The 25,060-nt window shown below is 37.9% G+C and overlaps 1 protein-coding gene across 2 annotated transcripts in view; it reads right to left on the reverse strand.

The window, feature by feature from the left end:
* Positions 1-25,060, reverse strand: part of LOC306885705 (nectin-2-like) — a 138,059-nt gene that overhangs the window by 78,769 nt on the left and 34,230 nt on the right. For both annotated transcript variants that reach the window (XM_079442422.1, XM_079442421.1), the window contains exons 2-3: positions 2,281-2,390; positions 1,300-1,543 (exon numbers count right to left, since the gene is read on the reverse strand). In XM_079442422.1, coding sequence (XP_079298548.1) covers positions 1,300-1,543; positions 2,281-2,390 — 354 coding nt within the window. The remainder of the gene's footprint in view (positions 1-1,299; positions 1,544-2,280; positions 2,391-25,060) is intronic.

A 25,060-nucleotide genomic window follows, 5' to 3' on the forward strand; every position in this document is an offset into this window, starting at 1 on the left:
CATTCAAATGATGAATCAGGCTAATGGGCGACATTACTGTTAAAGCAGACAGCAGAAATGCTACTGTGAGTAAAGCTAATGTAGTTTAGCACGACTCGACTCTCTGTCTGCGCATTCCTAAGATTTCAGTCCGAGCATCAACCTTGAGGTTTGTCGTCTATTTGATAGATTTTTGTTGGCAATATAAAAAGTAGGAAACATTGTAAATATTGCTTTGATTTTAATGCGCTAATTATTTGGCCATTAAGTTTCCTAAAGACTGTGCCAGTAGGCTAATTTCACGCTCCCTGCTCATGTCAAGACTCGCGAGTGTGAGAGCAGAGCTATTTTAAGAGCATCTCTAATTTTAACCTCAACTGCAAAAATAGCAATTATAAAGTTTGATTCATTTCCATGAATCAGTTCTTTTCAAATAACTTGTTTAAAACACTGCTTCAGTGAGTCATCATTTGGCATTTTACATGTTTTCATATCATTATTTTTATTACAGTGAACTGTTATCCCTAAAGACTGTCTGGAAGCACTGTGGTAACTAGGGATGTGCAATGAATCGTATTTTAATTGTGATCACAATTTCCGCTTTGCATAATCATTTGCAATATTTGCCTGCAATATTTGGGTAATTATCCTGAAAACGTTTCATTGCATGTTGCATTGGTAACAAGCTTCCATAAGATCTACTAGATCTACAAACAGATCATGCAAGTAAAATGATTTAAATACTTTTTGCAAAAATAATGTCAAAACATAGCCTAGGTAAAATAGTGTTTCATTCAACAGATATAATTCTCTAAAAATGAAACAACAAACTTATTCTGACCTATACTTAAAATATATACATGTACATACATAGGGCGAAAATTAAAGCTGTATTAAACTTTTATTGTTATGATGCTTGAACACAAGACATTTTCTGCCCAGTGGTTTACTTAATCCTCCAGACTTGGCAACCATGCGTTTGCGCTCTCTCTACATTACTGAAAAGGCATTGATGAGCTGAAAACACCAGCAAACATACAAGTTGGAGTTTAGCATCTCTACTGACATATTCTGCTCAAATATAATGGAAATACAGCCAGTTTTTTTTCAAGCAGTTGTTTGCGACAAAATCTAAAAGCAAACCATGCAGGTTAACATTTTCTTGTTTTGTGCTTATGTGAAAGTGGACTAATTCTGATTTCATGTAAAAAGCAAAACATTTTAAATTATGTAGTTGAGCAAAATAACCACAATCAATTGTTTAGCCACTGTCGGGCAGCCCTAGTAGCGGGTCTATAAATAAACAAGTGTGTTACTTACCCAGCATGATAAGAGTGGTCGTTCCCTGCTCGTTTCCACTGGGGTAAGTGGCGTACTCGCAGATGTACCTGCCAGCATCAGCCATCCTCAGTTTGTCGATCCTAATGGAGGGGTTCTCCAGGGAGCCCTGAGTGAACGATACTCGGCCCTCAAAGTCTTTATTAGGGAAACTGGCTCCATATAGAGGGTGGAACACAGCAATGTTGTGCCTATCACCCTCCACACGCTCAAACATCCACGAAACCTGCAAACCAGAAAGAAAGAGGAAATCAATCCTCTCATAGCATTGCTTTTACATGCAGCATACTGCTAGCCACCCGCCTGCTGTTTAAACACTGGACTAAACCATATGGATAGAGGAAACTGTGCTGAACTGTCACTATAGCTTCCATCTGTTCAACACCAACAGGTGTTTTATGAATTGCAAATATTTAATCATGTAAGCCCTTAATACTGTAGTTGAGAAATCTGCATATTTAAATGTCACCCAAGTATCTTTATCAAGCAGGCAGATTTTATTGAAAACTGTGAGAATTCAAAACTGCTGATAATCTTGAAAGCATCCGTTTAGAAAGAATTGAAAAGTATAATCAAACTCACGTTTTGTGCTACAATATATGCCAGAATTCAGAATTTTTCCAGAATTTGTATACATAAGTAAAAGTATTTTTTAAAAGTATTTAAAAGTAAAACGAATAATGTGTGCGTGTGCATAAATAAACATTACTTTATATTACTTCAAACTTTTCAAAATTGATAATAGTAAGAAATGTTTCTTGAGCAGCAAATCAGCATATTAGAATGATTTCTGAAGGATCATGTGACACTGAAGACTGGAGTAATGATGCTGAAAATTCAGCTTTGCATCTTACAACCCCAATCTTTTGAATATTTCATATACCAAAAATGTATTCATATACCAAAAATAAAATAAAAAGAGGAATTTGAGATTTGGAACTAATCAAGAAAATCTCGCCTCACCTGTGTGAGTTTGGTGCTTCCGCTGTTGGTGAACTCACAGCGCAGATTGACAGATCCATTTGGATACGCCGTGACCTCGGGTTCCACCCGAACACGCTGGCTCCAGACCGCTGCAAAAGAGGAAAGAGGGAAACATTAGAGCGGCCCGGTATTGCAGCCTCCATCAAAATTTCTCAAATGAAACCCAGACATCAAGCTAATAAGAAACACACCGAAGTGAGTCGCGTTATATTCCTGGGCCTGAGCTTCCTCCGGGAAAAAGAGCAGTCTCAGTCTGATTAGAGTGCAGTGGCTTCATATCTATCGACTGAATGTGCAGACTGTCTCAGCATGAGACTTATCCTGCTTTGATTGCCCATAATTAAAGAAAAACACAACTTTGAGCTCTCTCATCATCACAGCCTCCAAATTACATGATCACGGATACGGATCAGAGTTGGGTTGAACTAATGCATCTGGATGAGAAGCATTATTAAGGTCAATACGAAATGTTTTACTCCCACAATGCAACACATTCCCAAGTGAAACAGGATATTCAATGAAACAAGTAGGGTTGCGCTTGATTTTATCAGTCAATATCTGATTGGATTTTTTTTATTTGGAATAACTTGCTAATGAATTGATCATAAAAAGACCAGGAACAAGTATTAACCCTGTAAAGCCTGACATAAGTCAGATTTTTTCTTTTTATTTAATGGAATGGTCTGTTGAACCTTTATAAAAAAATAATTTTAAAAAACTGCATAATTGATACATCAGACTTTAGTATGATATTGCATAAAAAAATGCAATTTGGTGCATCTGCTGATAGTTATAGGCCCAAATTAAATTCTGATCGCTTGTAATGTAAATTACATATTTCCACAGATCTTTATTACAGTATAACAGCCTATTTACATAAAATGCATGAAAATATCAGTTGTCACTACACACATATACATATATATATATATATATATATATATATATATACACATATATGTGTGGAAAGTTGTAAACCGTCGTAAAAAAAAGAAGGGTCCATCTTGAAATATTACTAACAATATAAAAGTTATTATGTTTGCCTCATAAAAATCAGTAAGGATTTCACAGCTAAACTATGAAGATTTTACTACATAAACCCATGACTATCTTTCTTCCTTTTTGGGGGGATAAAAGAGTCATTTAGATCTCTATTATGTGTTCAAGGCCTCATTTTATTATGAAAAGAATCTTAATTGTTTTTGCTTGTGTGCAATATAATTAGTCTTAACTTTCTTAGCACCACCGCCTAACACGTCTCTCAGCAAATAACAGATGGATTCTACAAACTGAAAATAACATTACACACTTGACTTGGACGCAATTAAGTGCATAAATAATTAAAAATCATCAAAATAATGTTTATGCCGCTTTTAAAACTGTACCTCGTCTTTGAACAAAAGTCAAGTGATCACTATATTATAACAGGAGGTTAAAGCCTATAAAAGAAAATAATTGCTCATTTATTAGTGCTACAAAAACAAACCTGCGGTTCTATAATGCGCAGTATCTGCCTCACACTGATGATAAACTCCAACTGCATTGCGGTGCAAATCATGACGCTTTAAAACTTCTGCTTTTGAAAACGTTGACCCAGTTGTCGTGATCCCAGATGGTGATCTTTGTGTCGGCACAGCATTCGCTTATGGAAGGCCGCAAAGTTCAAGTTTTTCAAAACTCACTCGCTTTCTTCTGCTTTCACGTTTTCTCACTCGGCCGTACACAAAGGCAGGGTAAAATAAACAAGCCGTGCTTTGGCTCGGCTACTCGGCCGATTCCAGCGAGCTCCTGCGGAGACGGAAGCGAGAGACCTCCAGCTCAGAGCTCCAGGAGTCAAAGGCCAGCAAGCAGCATGAAAGCTGCTCCATATATACTGATGGAATAAGGAAGGTCTCAGTGCTCAAAACACACACACATTCACCAAACAGCTGCTTTCGACAAGCTACAGATACATCAGCATGCTCAAACAGTCCAAACACAGACCTCAAATTGCATGCACCCTGGAGAGGATTAAATCCATCAAATGCAGGGTTGCGGCCACATCAAATCATACATAAACAGAGCTTGATTCGGTTATAGAAACGCTTATCCTCGAATGCAAAGGCACTGTCCACTCACGCTACACCCCTTCACCGCATTGAAGAGATCCAACTCTGTTTATGTTCCACAAAGGCACTAAATCGATTTGACCTCAGGATGGCAAACTTCCTATAAATCAGATCCGTTAAACATCGACTGAAAAGTATACGACACACTGTAGAGGATGCCAAATACTTGTACTGCACTGTAATGTGTCTGTATTAAAAGTCCCTGAGGCTATATGACAAGCTTGATTTCAATGCATGATTGTGTCAAAATGCAATTTATATTGCAACGTAAGAGCGCATCAAAAGAGCTGCAATAGATCATTTATTGACACTAAAAATGGAAAACTTTATGCATTTTGGCCATTCATTTACATGACAACGGCATTTTGGAGGTCTGAAAATGCAAATGTTTGAAAATGGGCTTCAAAGTGCAAGTTTTCAAAAACAATACCATTATTGTCTCTATGTAAACTACAAAAATGCTAATTTGGGAATGCAAAAATGTGCATTTCTGAAACGTGTTCAGTCCATAGGAATGCACAAGTTTCTTTACAAAGTGACATTGCAAACTAGTGGCCCGGTATGCATACTACAGCATTTTAGTCGTTTTGCAGATTGTGTGAACAGGGAATCTTTTGGACAACACTGTCGTCTATATGTGAAACTTTTCCAAAATGCAAAAAGAAAAACTCATTTTGTAGGTCTTCATTGTGGTACAAAGCAGGCTATAGTGCCATGTTTCATTTTTATCAAGTGAACACTGTCAACTGCCAACACAGTGCAACAGTTAGAAGAAAATCTTGCTGGGCAACTTGAAGGTAGCTAAATTGACATGTTAATAGCTAGCTCAATTACCTGAATAACACCACATGTGGATTAAAAGGCACAGATTTGTCTAAATACGCCCCATTAAATGTTGTAATGATGTTTATATCTGTCACAATAATGCAAGAACGCATGGTAGACCAAAAACAAACTTTACACAGAGAACAAAAACAGCTACACAAGCAACATTCATGCTAATGTCTACTGCAGCACCCCTTGTGGCACAGTGTCACACATTTGCAAATCCCACAGTACACAAATTCGAGCTTACACAGCTAAAATAAAAAGTTGCATTCATGTATTTGTGAAGACTGTTTCAGGCAATAATATGCACACCACTCATAATGCTACAAAAGATTTCATAAACGCTATTTCTACTGACTTTGTTCATCAAAGGATCCTAAAAAAACCGATGGATAAGAAATGTTTCTTAAGCAGCAAATCAACATATTAGAATGCTGAAAACATCAGAAATAAATGACATTTTAATATATATTCACTTAGAAAATGGCTATTTTAAATTATTTCCCAATAATAATGTTTTTACTGTATTTTTGATCATATAAATGCAGCTTTGGTAAGTAGAAGACTAGAGAATGACTATTTGAAAAGACGTGTAAAAAAAAAGGAAAAGGTATGTTTTTTGCGTGTTATAGAATTCTAACTATTCTCATATACATTCATTTCAATCTAAACCTTCTAAATAGTAGTCTGTCAACACGTATTGCTCGTTATTTGTACTTGACAAACAATCTTCGAAAAATGCATCCATTGTGGGTATTTATTTTTAATCTCTAATTAACGTGTCAATCACACAAGAATGGAGGTCTGAACACGTGCACATATCACTGTGTGCTCAGTGCATGTCCGTATCCAGGGCTCTAATGTCAGGAAGTGTGTGTTTTCATTATACGAGGAACTGCGTGTGGCTCAATGTAGCAGAATTCCCCCAGAAGGTACACAATGGTCTGTGAGACCAGCTCGGCGGAATAAGAAACAGAAACACAAAGCATTTATTCACTCACCTCGCTCTCCTTACCTCCCTCTCTCACTCCTTTTGTTTCCTTCGATCTTAGGCTCATAACTCTATTTCCCTCTCCCGCCGTACACATCAACAAATGAGTCATAGGGTGGAATGTAGTTGTACGATGTTTTAGTCATTCGTTTTTCACAGGGTCAATGAAAGAATGCCACGGATTTCAGAAAGAAAGAGAAAAGCAGAACAATACAGTGAAGACCGAACATGGATCAACTCTCTGTCTCATTTGCATGCATACCCAGCATGCTCTACAGCCTCCCTTTGTGTTCAAGTGTTTCTGTTCATATTCTTGTACTGATCTACTATTTGCACTGGTTTTAATACCTCTGAAACAGTTGGGCGTCTGCGTGCTGCTGATACGCTTTACTTAAGGATGACAAATGAACCAAAGCAGGCCCGCAATAGGCTCTTAAATAAAAACACAAATGCATTTAAGGGGCACAAGCAATTTCGCAAAAGCACATAGGTTTCCTTTACGTGCTCACTGCTTATGTAGAATAATGTGAGATATTCACCTCAGAGTCATTAATATATTCATATATATGCACCACAGGGATGATTCTGCTGTAGGGCATCACTTTGCACACTAACTAGCATAAATATTTAATGTTAGATACACATTTAGGTATACCTTTAAAGGAAAATTTTGTCTTTATGTCACTATTTATACGACCTCAAGACATTACGTACAACTGTCTTTTTGAACAATATCATTGTAATTACATCAACAACAACCAAAAAAGAAACCTAACTTCAAAAAGCACCACTAAAGGATCATTAAAGTGGTCTATATGGCTATTGTATTTCTAACGTTATTAATATCGTAAATCTATCTAATGAGGCAAAGTTCATTTTGGGTAGAAACTAAATTTTGGAGTTCATTTTGGGAGATTGAAATGGCTTCCAGAAACTTTCCAGATTGTTTCAGCTGGTAAATACCTCCAAACTACCATTAGTCCGTGGTGATAATAGTTAAGTGTGCTCTGGAGCTCCACCTTCTTTGATGTGGAAATCCTCTCCGGTTTACTCCTCATAGTCAGTCCGTCAAGGTCAGATGTCCATGAGTAAAATGTATTTATTCAGTGTAATTCTGATTGAAATCAACACTGAAACTAGGACTATATGAAAATGCTATATAAATAAATGTGGCGTGACTTTACTAGAGTCCTGAATTACTGAATCGCTTCGATCAGATGATTTCTTAAAGGGATAGGGAAGATTGTCAGTGATTACTCGCATTCATTTCTATCTGTTCCGCTTACAAAGCTACTGTATCACTTGGATGATTTGGAGTATAGTGCATGAGCAATATGGACTACCATATCTGAAACTTTTAAGGCATATTTCAGTACTGGAGAGAACAGTACAAATGTTCAAAATTTCTCCTTTTGAGTTCCACACAAGGAAGTCAAGTACTCTATTTTTAACATTTGGAAAAACACACACATATTGGAGGTTTGCGCTAACTAAACAATAATTGGATTGTCCTTTTCAGCATGCTGTATTTCACATCACTTCTTGTGCATAGAGCAATATTACCTTGAAAAAAAACCTTTATTGACAACAGAAATAATTTAACTGACAAGAACAAAACACATTCAAGAATGTGCCTGTTTTCAAATACTTCTTTCATTATCAACATTTTTATCTACTCTCAGCCTCTCTCAGACGTCCTTCTCTCACTAAAAGGGTCACATGAGGCTCAATCAGGCGCTTTACTAACCACATATGACAAACTAACCACATTTTAGGGGAAGAAGACTTTAACCAAAATTTCATTAGCTTGCTGTATGTAGTTAATGAAAACCTCTGAGATGTTATTTGTAAAATAACAATATCCAACATACCATAATATATTCATATGATCATAATGTACATCATAATGGATAAAAAACTTGATTAAAATGTCTAATTCAATTAAAGTTGTTTTGCATTTACATTTAAGCACACTATTAAGATAAGTAAATTAATTGTGTTTATTTTAATACAAAATTAAATACAATTTTAATAATAAACTGCAATACACAGTTAGAGGGTCAAATAGAAGAGATCTGTTTTTAGCTGTCTCTTGAAGATGGCTAAGGACTTGGATTGAGCTGGGCAGGTCATCATACATAGACACACACACACACACACACACACAACAAACTGCAGCAGCCATATAATCTTGCTTAGTTTAAAAAGAGAAGTGAGAAAGCTTTCTGTATCTTTTGTTGATGTCAAAAGTTCTGATTTACCAGATAACGTAACAAATACCATTCAAGGGCTTGACTTTTCAGTCTGCTGTGTAACACAATATCCTCACATTATCAACAACTTCATCCACTTTCCTCTCAGCCAGCCTCAACTTTTCTACCAGACGTCCGTCTCTGTATCTACACACATCACCTGATGCTGTGTATGAGACAGGGACGCGCTGACTTGAACTTCTGAGGGTCGAGCTGAGCAGCTTTCCTAAGGAACGCCAATCGTTGTAGAGAAGTACTCGTCAGCCCTTGAGCCCGTTCCATGCGTGTATGTGTGAAAGCTAGGGATGCACCGATCCGATACTCAGTATCGGTATCGGCTCCGATACGGTCATTTTCTGCAGATCGGGTATCGGTCAGACGAGACCGATACAAATCCGATATTGTGCGTATACTATTCGGTGTTATTGTTAAGCCCCACGAAAGGCACAAAAACATTATAAAGCACCATAACGTTTTCGTGGACTATATTTCAAGTGTTCTGAAGCTGTTCCATAGTTTAATCTGAGGTACAGATGAATATTTAAGTCTTTAAATTAAAGTTCAGGTAAACTCTTCTCTCCGCCGCAGCTGTCTGTCATCCTCCATTCAGCAATCAAACTGCGTGTCGCGTTCAGTTACTACAAACTACAATACAGGTTTAAAACTGTTAAAAGAAAAGGCTTAATAAACTTACGCACAGATTTAATACACTACGCATCAATATCTCTTCCCTTTGTACTTTGAACGTTTCTATGCGGACTCCGAGCGCTGCCCGCTGTGGCTCCGTGTCGCTTCAAGCGCATCATTCTGCGCACGGGATGCACATAAGCGCTTTCTGCTGCTCTATATTGGAGTCTTACTTATAATACTTTTGCTACACTTCACTGCTGGTTATACTCTGTATAATTGCGTATGTGACAAATAAAAAATCTTGAATCTCAATGAAAGATTATTAACAGTCTCTCTTGTTCTGTCCTATCTATCATATGTTGCTGCCTTCATTACTGTGCTATAGATTTAAAAGAAATGTCTTTTAATTTTATAGTAGCCTATATATTTATATATAAATGTTTTTGCTTGTTTTTTTCATGAATGTATTTTACAACAATTTAAAGAGCAATGTGTATAATTTCACCAGATTTAGTCCTACACTTATTCACTTTTAATTGTAAATAATGTTTCACTAGGTTTTATAAAATTGTGCACCCATGATTTTTCTAGTATTTTTTGCTGTATTATAAACCAAGTTTATAATAGTATTTTTATCATAGATTATGATTATATATTTTTTCATTTATTTTTCATTAAAATTATGTTATCTATATGTAGTATATAGTGTTTAACACACAAAAGAGTAACACACAGACACACAGAAGTATAGAAATTCTACATCGATAAAAAAAAAAAAAACTGCGCTGGTATCGGATTGGATCGGTATCGACAGATACTCAGAATTTTCAGGATCGGATCGGATCTGAAAAAATGGTATCGTTGCATCCCTAGTGAAAGCCTCAAAGACGCTAGGCCTAGGACCACGGAGAGTGACTAGATAATAATTAGCGAGAGCGCGACACAAGGGCACGCAGCGCACGCTTTTAGAATTTCACAAGGATGTGTTTTTTTTCCCCCGCCGCCCGAGTGACTGTTATGAGTTTGAATCGCTGACGAAGTTTCTCAATTATAATGACTCCGGTAAATAAGAGATTCCTTACAAGAGTACGCAGTAATTTTCTCCTCATTAAAAGTTTTACGGAAAGTACTTTTGAAAAACATGATTAATGACTAATAGGTTTTATCCAAAAAACTCCCTCATACTTGCCTTATTTGCTTGTGGAATAAAAAAATCATGGCTCACAGAAAGAAACAATCTACAACGTACATTGCCTTTCAAAAGTATCTTTAAAAAAAAAAAAAACTGCATTTAAACAACATTGCAATTATTGAGATGCATCATTCATGATCCATCATAAGTCTAAAACTACCATATCAACATAATAACCTGATATAAACCAAAAATACAGCATGCACCACAAATAATTACCCTTTAACAATATTTATCTTCCGATATTTAGAACGTATTATACAAAACAAAACCAGCATGTGTGGCTCTAAACTGCAGCAAGAACTTAATTTTAAAAGCCTCCACATCCAGAGCCTACGCATTTAAAATCATTTTATGCAATCAAATAGCATTTAAACGCATTAAAAATGCATTTACTTGCACTGTTTAAAAAAAAAAAAAAAAAAAAAAAAAAAAAGTGTACAAAAGCTAAAGGCCAAATGAAAATGTACTTACACAAACACTCTTGCATAAAAGCAAAAATCACCAATGAGCTGTAACAATGTAGTTAATTTAATAGTCAATAGATTTCAATCAATGTTTAAACCAAACCTATGGCATTTATGGGAATACAAGTACAGTGCTTTAGGAAGGAAATTAAAAATAATGACTGGATCCTGTATTGCTGGTGAGTTACTTTCCAGCAGTTCTGAGGCAAGTCATAAGTTTTAATCTCCGAATGGTCCAGAGGTGGTAAAGGTCACTGTGCAAGCAGAGAGGAAGAGGGCACAGGGTGAAGAAAGGGAGGCGCTAACTTACACCACTCCAGTTTGAAGGCAGGCTGTGATGGGAAAGTAGTGAGCAGAGCTCGTTATAACCCGGGTGTAAGAACGCACGCGTACCCACTCGTGAACCGAACGACCTCAGTGTTCCCTGCAGGCACGACGATGCTATCTATGCCATAATAAAGAAGACCTTGAATGAGTGTGTGCCGATCACCACACACACACCTCCACCTCTCTGAGTCCATTAGCTGTGCCGGTTGTGTGATTGGAGCAAAATGGCCACAGAGAGGGATTATATAAAGGTGGCCCGGGTTCACCTCTCTCTCTACATGACTACGCTCCTCGTTTCTCCCTCCCTTAGTACTCTTCTTTTTATTCTCTTTATTTCGACCATCCTTCACAGCTCTGAAGTTCTCAATGTGTTGAATGTGAAACAAATTCCTTTTAACGGTACTTTATGCCCTCGTCGGCTCACCCTCCCTCCCTCGGCTGTCTCTCACTACCTAGTAATCTTCTATCCTTTATAAACCCACTCTGTTTCTGCGTCTCTCACTCACACACCCCCTGTCAAACGTACGCCTGGGGACACACCCTCATACAGACATAAAACACTAGCTCGGAGTGTATGCGCACAGCCTAAAGCGGTTCGCCTCACCCCGTTCCCTCTCAGACATCAAGCAGATCTTTTCTCCTTCTTGATCACATCTCCTGCATCTTTATTTTCCTCCCTCCCGTCCCTGTTTCAAGGTCACCTTGTGTCTTCCTCTCAAGCATCCCTCCATATTTCTCCGTCTTTCATCGATGTCATTCCTCTATTCATGCCTGTCTACCCGCATCTCAATTTTTCCATTCTTTTCACTTTCACTTCACTTTAGGGTTCATTCTTTTATCTTTTGTTAGCTTTACTCCTTTCATCCTCAGCCTGGCTAGCCCCTCTCTCTAAAACAGCAAGTGTGCCATTAAGCTTCCATGCGGCTAAGTGGCATGCGGTTCTCCCGGCCACTCTCATCTCCTCCTCCTCTCTTGAAATCTAGTTTTTCTACGCTTCCCCTCGGTTCCAAAAACAAGTCAGCCGCCTATCCATCTACTGCCTACTTAGGAAACTACTTTTGTAAGTGACTACCTTCGTAATCCACAAGAGCGCAGGACACTTGACTCACAATTGATTCCCATAGAGAGCAACAGTAAGGTTCCTGAAGTAAAAATTAATTTTTAACAATAACTTCTAAACCATTGAAGACAGACCTACTGTGAGCCATGAGGTTGTTGTTAAGGGTAAATGCTTTTGTTAAAGCCATTAGCCCTCATTATTTCAAATTTTTTAGAAAATCGTGTTTAACAGTGGAATTACTAGCAAGAAACTACATTACCCATGATTCTGTAAGAAATTTCCTCCAATCAAGTCCATATGCTCTCAAACTACTTAAATATTTGTGTAATAATAAACAAGAAATGCTTCTATATACAAAAATCAATATCCTTAAACCATTAGTTTCATATTTATTGGATGTTTTTAAATCGATTGTCATTCACAATGCATTATGGGATTGTAGTTCTTTCCCTCTTGAAAACTGCTATGTACACAGTATCGTACCTTTGTGTTTTATCTGATTTCATAATGTTTGTAATGTCATGATTCACCTTGTATCTAGTTGGTTTGGTTCATGCCTTGTAACTCTTTAACAAAGACTTTTCCTATGGGAAAAATACCAACATCGCTAAAAAAGTGGATGGGCACTGTTGTCCTCTAGAGTTTGACGATAACATGTTGATAACACTTCAGTACTCTTATTGCGAACAATTACCAACAGAAAAACTAAAACTGCACAGAAATATAGGCTTGAATAGTCAAATGTTAATAGATTAAACTGTTTCAATGACATGAGTAGAGTCAACGTTTCTTTCAAGTCGTCCACCCTATTTTTCACTTAGCTTGTCGCATTTTACACCAGGATTGCCTGATCTATGAAGGATACCCTTGACAAAAAAAAAAAAAGTCTAATTTAGTCTTAAACGTTTTAGATGGACAACCAGCTGTTCTCTCAGCTGAAAAGTGTCCAAACCCTTCTAAAACCAGCCAACAAACCGGTTTGACCAGGCTGGGAGACCAACTAAGACCAATCGAGTTGAGGTTTAAGATGTTTTTCAGCAGGGATATGCGACACCAATTTTGTCCTAGAGGGAGACCATGATTGCCCTCATGACTGGAATATAACTATGATGCCTTCAAATGCTCAGCTCACTGGGTTTTCCTCTCTTGTGTTCCCACTGGAACATCAACAAGCATCATATGCATACAGTTCTTAAAGTAATATCAGATTTATTTTCTATAAACTGTTTGGTGCATATGTTTGTATTCATGGCAACTGACTTCCCACAGTGCATTTGTGTGAATAATCTAAAGTGCATGTTTTGTTATGAGAGGTTATGTGTTTGTCTACTGGAAGCGTCTGGGGTGCACTAGATTATGGCTGTTTTTGTGTGTGTATGTGTGCGATAGGCACTGCATTTCGCCATCCTCCCTGAGGACCGCCAAACAGCAGCAACAGCAGTCATGGCCCCATCTTTTTTCCCCAGGAGATGGTGTTCATATGTGTGTGTGTGAGTCTGTCTGTGTTTGTGTGTCTGTCTGTGTTTGTGCACGTGTGGCAGGGGTCCATTTCTTCATCCCGTAGCGAGAGCGCCTGAAATGGAGACAAAAAGCCCTCCTGCCTTTATTACTACATGATAAATGCTCCTCTCATATAGAGACGTATACGTACTCATGCTGCACACACACAAACACTCTCACGCATACACATATACAAACCCTGGAAGCGGTCTTTACACTCACGCCATATGAATTATTTTCCATAACCCTCATGCACAGATTTTTTTCTGCGAGCTTGCATGCATTCGTCTACTTATTTTACACATGCTCATGGCTGTTTTCAGCACAAAAAGCAAGGGCTGGCCGAGCAACCCTATTCTACATGTGAGCCATGTATTATTGATATGACTGTTTGAAAGAGGGGGAGGCACTCCTCTCTTATTAAATTATTGACAGGCAACATTTATGCTGCCAGCACCTGACCCGAGGAGGAGAGATTGCAAAACAGACTTAGAGAAGACAACAACGCCTGGTTTTAGGATCAGTAAGATTCTTTATGCACAATATAATTTCTTTTTTAATAATCAACAGGGTCCAAAATGAACAAATGCCAAATACCCACTGAGAGTAAAAACTGGCTTTGCCAAATAAAACGTACTTGCCAGTTGGCTGGTTTAACTTTATTTGGAACTGCAAGATGCTACATGGTTTAAATAGAATTGTTTAAAAAAAAAAATTATAATGACTAATGACTGTCTCTGATGTAAGAGATGTGCACAATTAAATTGAAATCTACAAAATCCAGGCCAACTATGAAAAATCTATAAAATTGATCACAAATACACACACACACACACGTATTGTATACACATCCATATACACATACACACAGTGCCTTGCGAATGTATTCATACCCCTACATTTTTTTTTACCTCCATCAATTTTCCATATTTTATGTGGCTGCCTTATGTTGTATTGAACAGCTTTACGTTACTGTTTTCAAACAAAAAAATATAATTTTTCCGTTTTTTAAATAAATTAGCAAAGTTGTTACAAACCTGTTTTTTGCCTTGTCATTATGGTGTATGGAGTGTAGATTGATGTAAAAAAAAAAAAAAACAAGTACAGTTGTACATTTGTAAAGTTTACCAGCCAAGAAACTTTTCAGGTGATTGTTATAAAAAATTATTAAACAAACAGATAAGTAAATAATGAAATAGCCAAAAAGTGAATTGTTAGATGTGGCAAAACATTTCATTTTGGGCCCTGCACAGATGATAGACTTCACCCATAAAATTCACTCATTAGGACATTGAGGGGCCAAAGAACTCTCGAGTTGTAAATGGGTGACCGAGAAGAGCAATGGGTGGGAAAGAAGCAATGAAAAGGAATGATGAAGCCAGAAAGACAGAGAAAAGTTGGCAAAAAAATTAGGATGTACTGTAGAAGGTAGAAGAGGGAAGAGAAGGGACAGACTGAAATGTAAGAGAGAGAGAGGAACAGCAGGTGATGGCAAGGGAGCTAAAGAACGAGGTGAAAGGGGTGGAACAGAAAGAGATTTCAGAGCTGAGGTGGAGGAATTGCAGGCCATGAGAGCAGAAGGGAAAGATAATAAAAGAATAAAGATGCAGGTGAAATGAGAAAAGGGGGAGGGAGTGAGAGAAAACGGATGCAGAGGTGAGGGGGAGAGCCAATCTGCAAAAGGTGAACAGGTGGAGGAGAGAAAACTGAGAATGAGAGGAAGAGAGCATGCCAGGGGAGAAGAGAAGAAAGAAAAGAGCTCAGAGACAGAAAGGAGAGAAGATGAGTAGAGTACAAGAGCATTGGAAGCATATATTAGAAGCTTATTCAGAAGCATTAGAGATGCGAAATATGCATTCTAATATATATATAATGTATATTTCTCATCTCTAATGCTTCTGAATACTTGCTCTTGTACTCCACATATCACTAGCTTTCTATATTCTTTTTTTCTATTCTATCTACTTGTTTTCTTTATGTGTGTCTGTCTGTCTGTCTGTGTGTATCCTCAAATCTGATTGGCTGATAAGAGAGTGATATTCTATTGATAACGGAACTCCAACCGTTTCACCATTTGTATCGATCCGATTGCAGTTTTTCTTACAGCGAGTGTCACGGCCTTTATAAATAATACTGTTTGTGTGTCACGGAATGTAGTTTTTTAGGTGAGAATGTATTTGTTTAGACTTTAAATATGGAGTTTGTTAATAACGATTAAGTCTAGTGGAAAATTTACTTCAGAGATGTGAGTTCCAGGGCATCAGCGGCCGTTCAAACACTCATGAACCCACTGAGAGCAGCCTCACCTCGGCTAGATCTTCTAGAATTTGCCGCTGGCTCTGATGTCTCTATAGTGGTCAAACATGAGATATAATTCATTTTGGGTTAATCTAACGGGCGGTCTTTGGTCTCATTAATTTATTATTATTTGTTCCAGAGCAAATAGTTTTGGCTGAGGGCAAAATCATATCACGTTAAATTTTATGTAACAGAAACACAATTTATCATTAAGTTAGTGGAGCACTGGAGGAGGATCTCTCTCATTCTAGAAAGCATTGGATTGGACAAAAACCTGTGTAGTACAACATGAGTCTCAAGTATTTTAATTCTGTGCCTATACATTTTAGACACATTAAATGTTTATTTACTCAACTTATAGGAAAATACACTGAAAAAGGTAAGCGGTTGCAATCAATTCATTTTAGCTACATTTAAATAATCAAATTTAGTTGACTGACTTTCAGCAAAATTTGTTTATTTAAATCATTTTTTTCAGTGCACTAGCATATAAATGTCTTTGATGCTAAAAGACATGGAGAAAAAGCTAGAAAAACTCAAAATTAGATTTCACGGGGTCTTTAACCCTTTAAGTGCACTATCCATAGAAATGGGACGTACTGAAGAGCTCTTTTCCTTTAAGAGCGCATGTTAGATTGAGTGGCTGTAAGTACATAACGATAACAGACCTCGAGCAGTGCGCGTTCATGCATAAAAATGAGCCTCTAAAGTACATTACTTGAAAAAAGTTTGAATAACCTTTAAAAATGCTACTTAGCAATGCATAATAAACTAATTATGTTTGATATCTCCATCTTTCATACCGTACGTGATGCCTAACCTCACTTGTAGCGTGATAAATTACAGATTCATATAGCGTAGATTTATATCCTTGTGAAATGGATATCAGTGCATCTGTAAAAACGGAGGTTTGATTGTGGAGATGAGTGAAGGAAAACAGCTCATCTGCATGACAAAGATGAAAATAAGAACAAAGACAGGAGGGAAGGAGAGATAAACAGTCTGCAGGTGGGCACACGTACGTAAATGCACTTCCTCCATTATTCCGCCAGCTGGATACCACGTCGCCAGAGGCCTCGAGGCGCTGGATGGCGAGGCTCATTTGAGTGTCATTAGATGCAGCCGGTCGTACACTTACACTGAACACGGAGAATGAGGGTGGAAGTGGGGAGGGGAGGAGAGAGCACTTAAAGAAATGGAAAGAGACGGGAATTGTTATAGCATATTTACTCGCCGTCATCAATTCTCTCTCCTCATTAGCCCGGCACAGGTCTGATCACTTTGTTAGAATTGATTCAGGACGAGTGAAGTTGTTTGCCCGCCGCTCTGTCTAAAAGGGACGACAGTGTACAATTACCTTACAAGCATGTAAACAAGCCACATGAACGCGGCGAGGGAGAATGCGAGGCGCCACGCTTTTGTGGGGCCTGACTGTGTCTAATGCGTGTGCGCGTGCCTGTTTGGACAAACATATTCCCTCCACAGAAGGAGCGAGGCATTGATTTTCCCATATTACCAAGCGTCAGGGCCACAAAGAAAGCCACCGCCACCATAATTACAGCATGCCAACTGCAAATTCCCTAGACCGGTGCGCTCGCTTCCAAATCCCCCTCGCAAAGACTGCATTTCCCAGAATTCCCTAGTAGATTCAGACTAGGAGAGTGAGAAGTAATTTGCTTAAAAGGATTAACCTTCTGCAAAACACGAAATGAGAAATGCAGTTCATTCTTTTCCATGCAGTTATAATGAAGGAAGGCTGAGGCTTTACAGATTCAAAAATTACTCATAAAAAAAAAAATAAAAAAAATAAAAAATAAAGAGTCAATATGGCTTGTATGCAATCATGAAGTCATTCAATATCTTTGTGTGAAAGTGTGAATTTAAGACATTATTCACTCTCCTCAAGTGAGCTGTTGATCACTGTGACTGAATCACTGAGTCAATTAGTTATACACCGTGAAACACAAAATAGGATATTTTAATAATACTGGCCACCAATTTCCATACAATTACAATAAATCTGCTTCAAAAGCAACATGCAAAAATAATAGTTTAATAAATAATTTAATAAAAAGTAACCTTCACCTCCAGTGAAACTCCTGTGACTAGTTCATTAAGTGAGTTGAACTCAAGAACCGAATCAGTTCAATTCACTAAATGAATCGTTCAGATCAGTTCTCTGAACTGGATCAAATGATTCTTTAAAAACATACAAAAAAATAATTTTCTTCACAAATGAACTATGACTTTTGAAGACCTGGGGGGGGGTTTGGTTTGTTTAAAACATACAAAAACTCCTTTTGTTCTCAAGTCAGACTCACAAATGTCTGTTCCTCACAAATGCATCATATCACTTCAGATGAACCAGGGGGAAAAAAGAAAAAGAAAAAAAAATCCACCATATGAACCACTTTTATGATTCTTTTTAGTCATTTTGAGGTCTGACAGCCTTAGTTCTCATTCACTTTCATTATATTGACAAAAGAGACCAAAATACCTTTAAATATTCATCTTCATTCCACACAAGAAAGTAAGTCACGCTTTTAATGTGAACTTTTCCTTTAAACGGGGAGAATGAAATCTGGGGAGGGGGAAGCAAAACTCATATGTTAAGGATTAGCAATGCGGTCTTCTGGGACTTTCTCCTGCTGAATCAAAGGTTAATCGTATTACGGGAAAAATGCATAATAGAAAACCTCACCACAGTGAATACCAGAGGGTCACAGGCACAGATGTAAACGTGACTGAATCGGGATGTTTAGAAGGACGTGGGCGCAATGGGGGCGAGTGAGTGCAGATTATTCAAGGCGCGCTCGAGCTCTCGGATGAAGTGCGATCATCTGCGCGTGACTTGAAGTGGTCAGCCGTGCGCGGGAATCAATTAATGGACACCTGTATGACAGTAAGGCAAGCTCCCACGAGAGTGGCTCTGAATCGTAAAGATCTCTCCATAATGAAGCCCCAGCGAGCTACTTGCACAAACTTATACACGAGCACAGCACACATTCCCCAGAGCGCCGCTGTCGACATGTAACAGCGTTCATCACATTACCGAAAAGCCCTAAAATCACATTATAGCCGGAGTGTAGCCTCAGAGATAACCGTTAGCGCTGATCTCTGCTAGGAGACAGCCTGGCAAAAACCAACTTTGAGAAGCAATGGCAGCTGGCAGCTCCTGTCGGTGCTCATATTTATAGAAAATTCCCACTGTAAGTTTACGAGCTCGCACTGTGGTAAAACTCCCGGGTGATTAGCCCCTAAATGAGAGCGGGTTGCTGCTAAACACTTCAGTGAGCACGCGCCCGGGAATAATGGAGGTTAACAAGTGAGCGGAAGAAGCGGGAGGGATTACAATAGACACTAGTGCAAGTAATCAGGACGCTCTGATATTACCACAGTCACGTTCATGCTTTCCATTCAATAACCTTGGAAGAGGCCAAGCATGTTTTCAGTACTCGATAAAGAACTGAGAAACGGAATTGCAAAGACTTTTGACTTTGGTCTTTTGAAGTCTGGTCTTCATTGCTACTTATTAGGGCCGAGAACAGCCCACTTAGACAAGCAAAGGACTTTAAAAGCATGTGAAAAAAAATACAAACACCAAATGCATTTCAGCTAACCAGACAATACAATGAAGCAGGTCCACAATATATAGAGGCTGAGTACCATATCTCATTTACAAACTGAACATTTTATACAGATCTTATCTGAGTAAGATCTAATAGTTTTATTTCATTGTTGTATTAATACATAATATATTATGAGCGAAAAATATTCAGCAAATCTTAAATCAATAGGCATTTAAAACATTTTACATAAGTGTCAATATTAGGCATCAAAAACACTTTTTACTGCATTTATTTATTTGGGTTGAAGTTTACATACAATATTTTGGTAAATTCGGGCTGGTTCATAATATTTAATCTAAAAAAATATTTTTTGTATTAGGCTATGTACAATCTATGATAATATTTCATAATTTATTAATGTTTTTAGTTTTTAATTTTAATAACTTGTGTGTGTTATAACATTTCAAATTTACTTTAGTATTTATATTCTACCATAGTATAGTTATCAGTTTTCATTTTATTTGTTTTTTTATTTAATTTAAATTTTAGTTGGTTTTAGTCATGTTGTCATGTGCATTTGGCATTTTTGTTATTTTTTTATATTTTTATTTTTAATTTATTTTTATTTTTATTTAGTTTTAATACCTCAACTTATTTTTTTCCAGTTATTTAGCAAAGCAAAATTTAACCAATATTTATTTGTTTTCAGCTTTTTCAGTTAACCAAAAATAAAGAAAACACTGAGATTAACCAACACAAATTGTTCATTGTTAGCTCACGATACCCGAAGCATTTACTAATATTTGCAAATGCTTACCCTAGTGCTTTTTGTATTAACCTTGTACCTGATCAACACAACTACCAAACATGCCATCAAAAACAAACATGAAACATGACCGCTCCAAACCCAGCAAAAAATTCAGACAAGGCTGAGGTGCACAGATCAGACAAACAGATCATAGCATCCATGGCCTCCGCAGAAGGCGAGTTTCCTTGGATTCATTTCAGAGGGAGAACCTCGCACTCAGCAAAGCTGCGGATTTCTATATCAAGCCTTTTAATCATAACACGGTATTTGGAATTGAACGAGGCAGAACAACCACCCTGCACCAGCTTATCTGGGCTAAACGTCAGGTGTTTTCATTCGCTGGTGTTAGTATCCATGCATAGGCAAACCCACACACACACACACACACACACACTGATGGCTTTGGGATTTGGAGCTCTAAATTAGGTTGCTTGTCGCATTTTCCCCATAGCGAGCTGTGCTCTGATTAAAAGCGCCCAATCTCTAGTTTGGTTGTCGAGCGTGGTATTGGTCTCTCTCTCTCTCGTGCGCTTAACTCCGTGTCTACCGACACAGTGATCCCGGGATTTCAAGGATCTACAGCTCGATTTATGCATAAATAAATATATATATATAAAACAAGAGCCGAGGAAACCAATTATATAATGTCAGCTTCACCTTGAGTGACTGTTTGAACATCATGTAGCATGAAGGACGTTACCTCCATCTAATAAGATTACCCTATTGGCTTATTGGGCTGTCAATCAGATCCGTGCACGTCCTTCAGCAAAAGCAATACCCAATAATTTGATCCCAGGCCATGAACACCATCTGGGTTAACCTGAGATATATTAGATAGAGATGTGCCAAGCCACAAAACGTCCTGAGGGGTCAAGGTCCAGCTGGCTATGGAGGAAAACATCCTGGGCTGTTTCTGAAAGACGACAGACGGAGACAGGAAGACAAAACAGCTCGTCTGAAGCCAGCGCTCCTGTGAGATACCTTCAGGGTTCCCCACTCTTTCTGATGAATTATTTCCATCATGTTTCTTCCGTGACTTTTAAGAAATAAGGGTTTTTAAAAATCATTTCTATAGAGATCGCACTCATAAATGATCATTCCCAGCTGAGGAAAACACTTAAGAACTAGAAAAAAAATATATAGTGTGTATATAGAAATTCCTGTGACCTTTTAAGATTTTATTAAAGGGCTGGAAATGACACTTTTGAAACTCTCATTTTCAGCTTTTTAGGGAACCTCATACGTTCCTCTGGTTGATTTCTGAAGCCAGCATAAGATGTATTCTTCATGATGATGATATCCCATAATCACACAGGTGCATCATTTGCTGGAGAAAAAATGGCATCTGTACCACTGAGAACGAGTCAATGAATTCATAATGCCTTTTCCCCCATTTATTGCAACTTCTGGGTTTGATATCTACTATGGATATGCGCCATTTAGAATTGAACTGAATGGCTTTTAAATTCCAATTCGCTTCCTGAATTTGAACCGCCCTCCATACACACACACACACACACACACACACACACACACACACACTCACACACTACACTACATAATGCATATTAACGATGCACAAATTTTGCCTGTGCCAATAGCCTAGTTGGCAGTGCGCCGACATAACGCCGTTGTGTTTCGGGCGTCCCGAGTTCGAATCCCGGCTTGAGAACCTTTCCCAATCCTGCCCCCTCCCTCCCCACTTCACTTCCTGTTCTACACTATCCTTTCATAATAAAGGCAAAATGCCAAAAATAAATATTTTAAAAATAAATTTTACAGTATTTATTTAGTAAAGATAAAAATATATATTTTACTAGTTATATTATAAAGATAATATTATATTAAACATTATATTATATTTCCCATTAAGTAGCATATTTAGTATTATTTATAATCTATTATAGTATTTGTTCATTAATGTTTTCCCCATTTACATACAGTTTTTAATAAAATGATTCAAATATGTAAATGTTAACAAATTTTTCTTTATGAATGAATGCAATATAATATAATAGTGAAGCAGACTGAAAGAACACATTACCGGGTTAAATTTTTTTAAACTTAGGTTCCTGTCATTTCAAATTCAATTCAGATTCACACTTTTAAACTAAAAAACATCCTAGTCACTAAAGATTTGCTTAGCTGTGTGTTAAGCTCACTTAAATTCATGTTCATACAAAAGCGCTACCTGTGAACTCGTTGCCTGACTGAGGTTTGGAACACATCCCTGCACTCTCAAACATAGATTGCCGTCACATCACACCTTTCCGTGTGTGTGTGTGTGTGTGTGTGTATAAACCTTTCATTCAGCTTTTCAGAGGCTAATCCTCTTCACACACGCGCGCGCATCTCTCACACAGATGTTTTGCCCCTCAATCACAATACATCTAACCGTGCTAAGCCAAGATTACTCTGCACCGCCACCCCTCAAATCCGCCGTTTTCCATGACCCAAACCGCAGCCTTCAGCATTCAACACTCAGGCTTTTTGGAGTCAGAGGCCTGGATGTAGATCATTCTCGCTCATTAGCTCACAGTTACTTTGATCACACGGGGCAGATGCAGCTCTGATCCGGGATCGGCGACCCGATGCAATGCCCTCTGCGCTGTCTATTGCAACCCTATTGCAAACACATCTCTATGCAAGCATGTCCCTGCCCTGATTGACTTCTAACAAGCTTGCCTGGGTTTGTTAGAACAGGGCTTTAACAGTATCCCGCCGATATGTGCGATTCCCTGGAAGAAAGGTCGAGCCTTCCACACTTTGGAAAAAAACAGTGGAGACAGTGGAGATCTGATCAAAGGCCAGCACAAACAAGAGCGTCGCCACATCAAGAGAAGAGGCTGGCGAGGGGATGCGGGGAAAAAGCCGCAATCTCGTTTTCCATGAACATTTGTTGTGGTGATAAGAGTCACTGTCTTCAAGGCGACAATGAGAAGAGAGGCAGCTGGGTGACAGAGCAACAGCTGCTCATTCACAGTCACATCTGGCGACAAGAGCGTTCATCTCCGTGCCAACAGAGCAGAGAGAGCCAGCAGAGAGATGGAGAAACATGCAAGGAGAGAGAGAGAGAGAGAGAGAGAGAGAGAGAGAAAGTATGAAAGAAAGTAGGGATGCGCAAAACATCATGTTATTAAAAATCAGCTAATGAGTCGGTAACCTGAACAACTAGCTGACAGGCCTTAACAAAGTCTTGTAGAATTAAACCAGTTTCTAACAGGGCCTTTACACGAGACATTATTTTATTTATTTTTTTTAAAATCACCACAAACAGCATGCAAGAAGCTCAAAAACACATAACATTCTCTAAAACTTTCTATTAAAGGGATAGTTCACCCAAAAATGAAAATTTGATGTTTATCTGCTTACCCCCAGGCCATCCAAGATGTAGGTGACTTTGTTTCTTCAGAACACAAACGAAGATTTAACTCAAACCGTTGCAGTCTATCAGTCATATAATGGCAGTCAATGGGACCCACGGCTTTGAGAGTAAAAAAAAAAAACATACACAGACAAAACCAAATTAAACCCTCCGATCGTTTCGTGTCTTAAGACCTCAATGTATTGTCAAGAGCCACAGGGTTTAATTTGGTTTTGTCTGTGTATGTTTTTTTTTTTTTACTCTCAAAGCCGTGGGTCCCATTGACTGCCATTATATGACTGATAGACTGCAACGGTTTGAGTTAAATCTTCGTTTGAGTTCTACTGAAGAAACAAAGTCACCTACATCTTGGATGGCCTGGGGGTAAGCAGATAAACATCAAATTTTCATTTTTGGGTGAACAATCCCTTTAATACAAAATTTTGTGATAGATAGAGAAAAGTTATGTACATATGCGTGTATATTATATTATTGATATTATATTCATATAATAATATGATATATATATATTTTTTTTATTTTTATTAATTGCATAATAATAATAAAGAGCTTTTATACACACACACACACACACAGGTCAATATAACCCTTATTGAATTATATAAATTACATTCAGTAGTGACTAATTTGGGGAGAGGACAAATATACCAAACTTGTCTGTGGATATTATACAATTTGCATACATACTAAATTTGTGGAAAGAGACTTTTTTTAAAGTGGTTTCCAATTCTGTAGAATTTTATTTCAATAAGGAAACTATGCTTAAAAGGTCTGGAGAATGTGTCCAACTGTTGTAAAATAGAAAGAATGCACTGTTTCTCTGTGTCCTTATAGAAAACAAATATTGAATATTTTACATGAAATATATTAAAAAGTCCTGCTATATTTACTGCGAGGCCAAAGAGAAAATGCTTAAAAGGTCTGGCGAATGAGTCCAACTGTTGCGTACTTGTTTTCTGGATTCCTCATATGCTGTCAATAGTTATTTTGCTTTGCCTCCAAGCATTGTCTGTTCTACCTCAGAAAGTGACATCTGTTCTCTTTCTCCATCTGTTTTTTCCCTCTTCCACTGTCTCCATCTATCATCAGCACCCGTCTCAAACTGCAGCACTGAGTGTGTTAAGAAGAGCCTCAGAAGCTATCCCCCCCGCTTCTCCTGTGGCGCACCACACTGATCACTGCAAAGGGTTAGTTTACTGGGAAAACTTCACAAAACCTGTCAAAAATATCTCCAGGTGATATTTCACCTCAAACTCAAACAAAAGAAATAAGAAACCATATTTCACTTTAAGAAAATTAAGCCTTTTTAAATGTGACATTGTTTTCATTCAAATTAAGCACACT

Source organism: Barbus barbus (assembly GCF_936440315.1).
Source record: "Barbus barbus genome assembly, chromosome: 19".
Classification (NCBI taxonomy): Eukaryota; Metazoa; Chordata; class Actinopteri; order Cypriniformes; family Cyprinidae; genus Barbus; species Barbus barbus.